Below are 2,770 nucleotides of genomic sequence, written 5' to 3'. Positions count from 1 at the left end.
TTGTTAAAGTCAACAAACCCTATGTAGTATGTTTTATTATATTCTCTATATTTTTGTAGTATTTGTCTTAGAGTGTGAATGTGATCTATAGTTGAGAACTTACTTCGGAAACCAGCTTGTTCTTTAGGTTGGTTTTCATCTAGTGTAGTGGTTATTCTGTTTAATATAATTTTTGAAAATATTTTGTAAACATTGGACATTAAACTGATCGGTCTGTAGTTTCCTATATCACCCTTGTCTCCCTTCTTATGCAGCAGTACGATTGTCGATTTGGTCCAGTCTTCCGGGATGGTTTCCGTTTCGAGGATTTCATTGAACAAATCTGTAAATCTTGGTGTTATCGCTGGTAACGTAGTTTTTAGTAGTTCATTTGTGACTAAATCTGATCCAGGCGCCTTATCCAGTTTTTGTGTTTGGATAGATTTTATTGTTTCTTCTTTTAGAATTGGTTTAATCTCCTCTTTATTTATTAAATTATTTTCCTTTATCACGTGTTCCCATTTATGGCTTTGGTATAAATTTTTATAGTATTCTGTAGCAATGCCTAGTATTTCTGGTGTTTTGCTGGTTTTAACACTATTTTTATTCTTCATATTTGGAATCCAGTCCTTTTTGTAGTTCATTTCTTTTATCGCCTTCTTTATTCCCCCTTTTTTTTATATATATTTTCTGAATGTTGCTAATCTTTTTGCTTTCCGTTCCTTTCTAAGTTGTTCGCTAATCTTTTTGCTTATTTCTGCTATCTTTTGGCGATGGATATTAGTACTTTTTCCTTGCTGTATGAGTTCTTTCCGTTCTTGTAATAATTGCTTACTTTTAAATGATATCGCTGTCTTGCTAATCATGTTTACTTTTTTAGTTTCTGTTTTTAGTTGTTTGAGAAATCTGTTGTATTTTTCTTGAGTAGATATACATTCTTTTTCACCATCATGCAAGCATATCTTGAGATTGTTCAGAAGTAAATCAGTACTACCAGTGCACTCGATGGCTTTCATAATGTTACTAAATTTTCGTGCTCTTTTAACATGTGTACTTGAGAGTTTTGCTCTAACCATTCTATGATCTGAGTTAAAATTCAAATTGCTTATAATAGACAAGTCTTTGAAAACTTTTGCATTGTTAGACAGAACATAGTCAATCTCATTTTTATACTGGCCATTAGGAGATATCCATGTCCATTTCTTTGATGGTTTTTTTTTTGTAAAAACTGTTTAGGATGCTTAATTTATTTTCAATAGCAAAGGATACTAATCGTGAGCCGTTTTTACTTCTATTGCCAAATCCGTGATTTCCTATGATATATTCTTCTCCACTTTTTTGTTTACCAATCTGTCCATTAAAGTCACCCATGACTATTATGTTCTTGGATGCATTTGCAGCAGTGGATTGCAGATCTTCGTAGAATTTTTCAATTCTTGTTATATCTTCTCTTCTATTTGATTCGGTAGGTGAATACGCCTGTATAATAGACCATAATTGTTCTTCCTCTCCATCTACAGGTCATTGAATGTTGAGAAGTGCAATGCGTTCTGAAATCCCCCTTAATTCAAGTATGTTTTTGGCGAGGTCTCTTTTTACCATAAATCCGACTCCGTATAATCCGGGTGTCTCCCCTATATGGTGTAGTACGTATTTTCCATGGTCTTCGATTCTTTCCCCAAATCTTCTCACTTCACTAATACCAATTATGTCCCATTTTATTTCATCCAATGCTAATTCTAGTTCCTGCAGTTTTCCCATGGTTCCTAGTGATCGACAGTTTAGAGTTGCTATATATATATCGTTATATTTCTTCTTCCTGTAATTTTTTATCTTTAGAGGGTCGTGGTCATTTTCCCCCACGAGGACCAGTCGGCTTGGGGGAGGTTGGTGGTTTTTAGTTATTTGGTTTTCAATATTTTTATGTTGCTGTGTTTTCCGGTTGCCGATAGCTGGTTGTTACTGCCTATTATCCGCTGTATATGAAGAAAGAGAATTGGATCGTCCTCTCATGACATCAAAGGCGTTACGCCTGTTATTGTGTGATGTCATCCAGGCTTGTTGTTTATTGGGTTGTGTATTATCTCGTGGTGATGAAGATATTTCTCTCTTTCTTTTTTCATTGGTTGTACTAGTTTCTTTTACTACAAGCTTGTCATATTTAAGATATGCGTAATTCCCTTTCATTCTTTCCTCTTTCAATTTAGCTTGTAAATTTTTTCTCTTCTCTAGAATTTCTTTAGAATAATCCTCTGTGATATATATGTCTTTAAAATTTTTTCGGACTTTCATTACTTCATTTTTCTTCCATAAATTGACAAAGGAAAGCAGAACGGGTCTCGGCTTTCCATCGGGGCTTTTCTTTCCGATGCGATAAATTTTGTTTATTTCAAAATCACCAATAATTATATTTAGGTCTTTATTAAATATCTTCTTAGCCACTTGTATAAGTTCTGACGTAGATTCTTCTTCCTCTTTTAGTCCAAAAATAATAATGTTGTTTTGCTTCTTATCTCTTTTTAAATATATAAATTATATATGACATGTCAAATAAAAGTTTACAATATAATATGATAAACAAGAAATTGATCAATCCCGCGGGACTGAATCGACTACGGGATTGTAATCCCTAATGTATCTACTACTTTCTCCAAGAAAAAGACCTTCATTTTATTTTATTTTTATATTTGAAAAAAAAAACCTTAATAATATTAATATCATCCGTGATGTCGGTGCAGGTCGTAAATACAAATCAAGTTATTTAAACGCAACTCCGCACCATCACCGGAAT

The 2,770-nt window shown here is 33.2% G+C and overlaps 1 protein-coding gene across 1 annotated transcript; it reads right to left on the bottom strand.

The window, feature by feature from the left end:
• Positions 1-1,804: 1,804 nt before the first annotated feature.
• LOC123663549 lies at positions 1,805-2,496 on the bottom strand (the record flags this gene model as incomplete). The annotated part of the gene is made up of 1 exon (XM_045598224.1): positions 1,805-2,496. A coding segment is annotated over one exon (558 nt), but the record flags the coding sequence as incomplete, so codon positions are not given.
• Between the last annotated feature and the right edge of the window lie 274 nt (positions 2,497-2,770).

Source organism: Melitaea cinxia, chromosome 20 (genome assembly GCF_905220565.1).
Source record: "Melitaea cinxia chromosome 20, ilMelCinx1.1, whole genome shotgun sequence".
Classification (NCBI taxonomy): domain Eukaryota; kingdom Metazoa; phylum Arthropoda; class Insecta; order Lepidoptera; family Nymphalidae; genus Melitaea; species Melitaea cinxia.
Note: the sequence above shows the minus strand (reverse complement) of the source record. Positions and strands in the feature narration are given on the sequence as shown.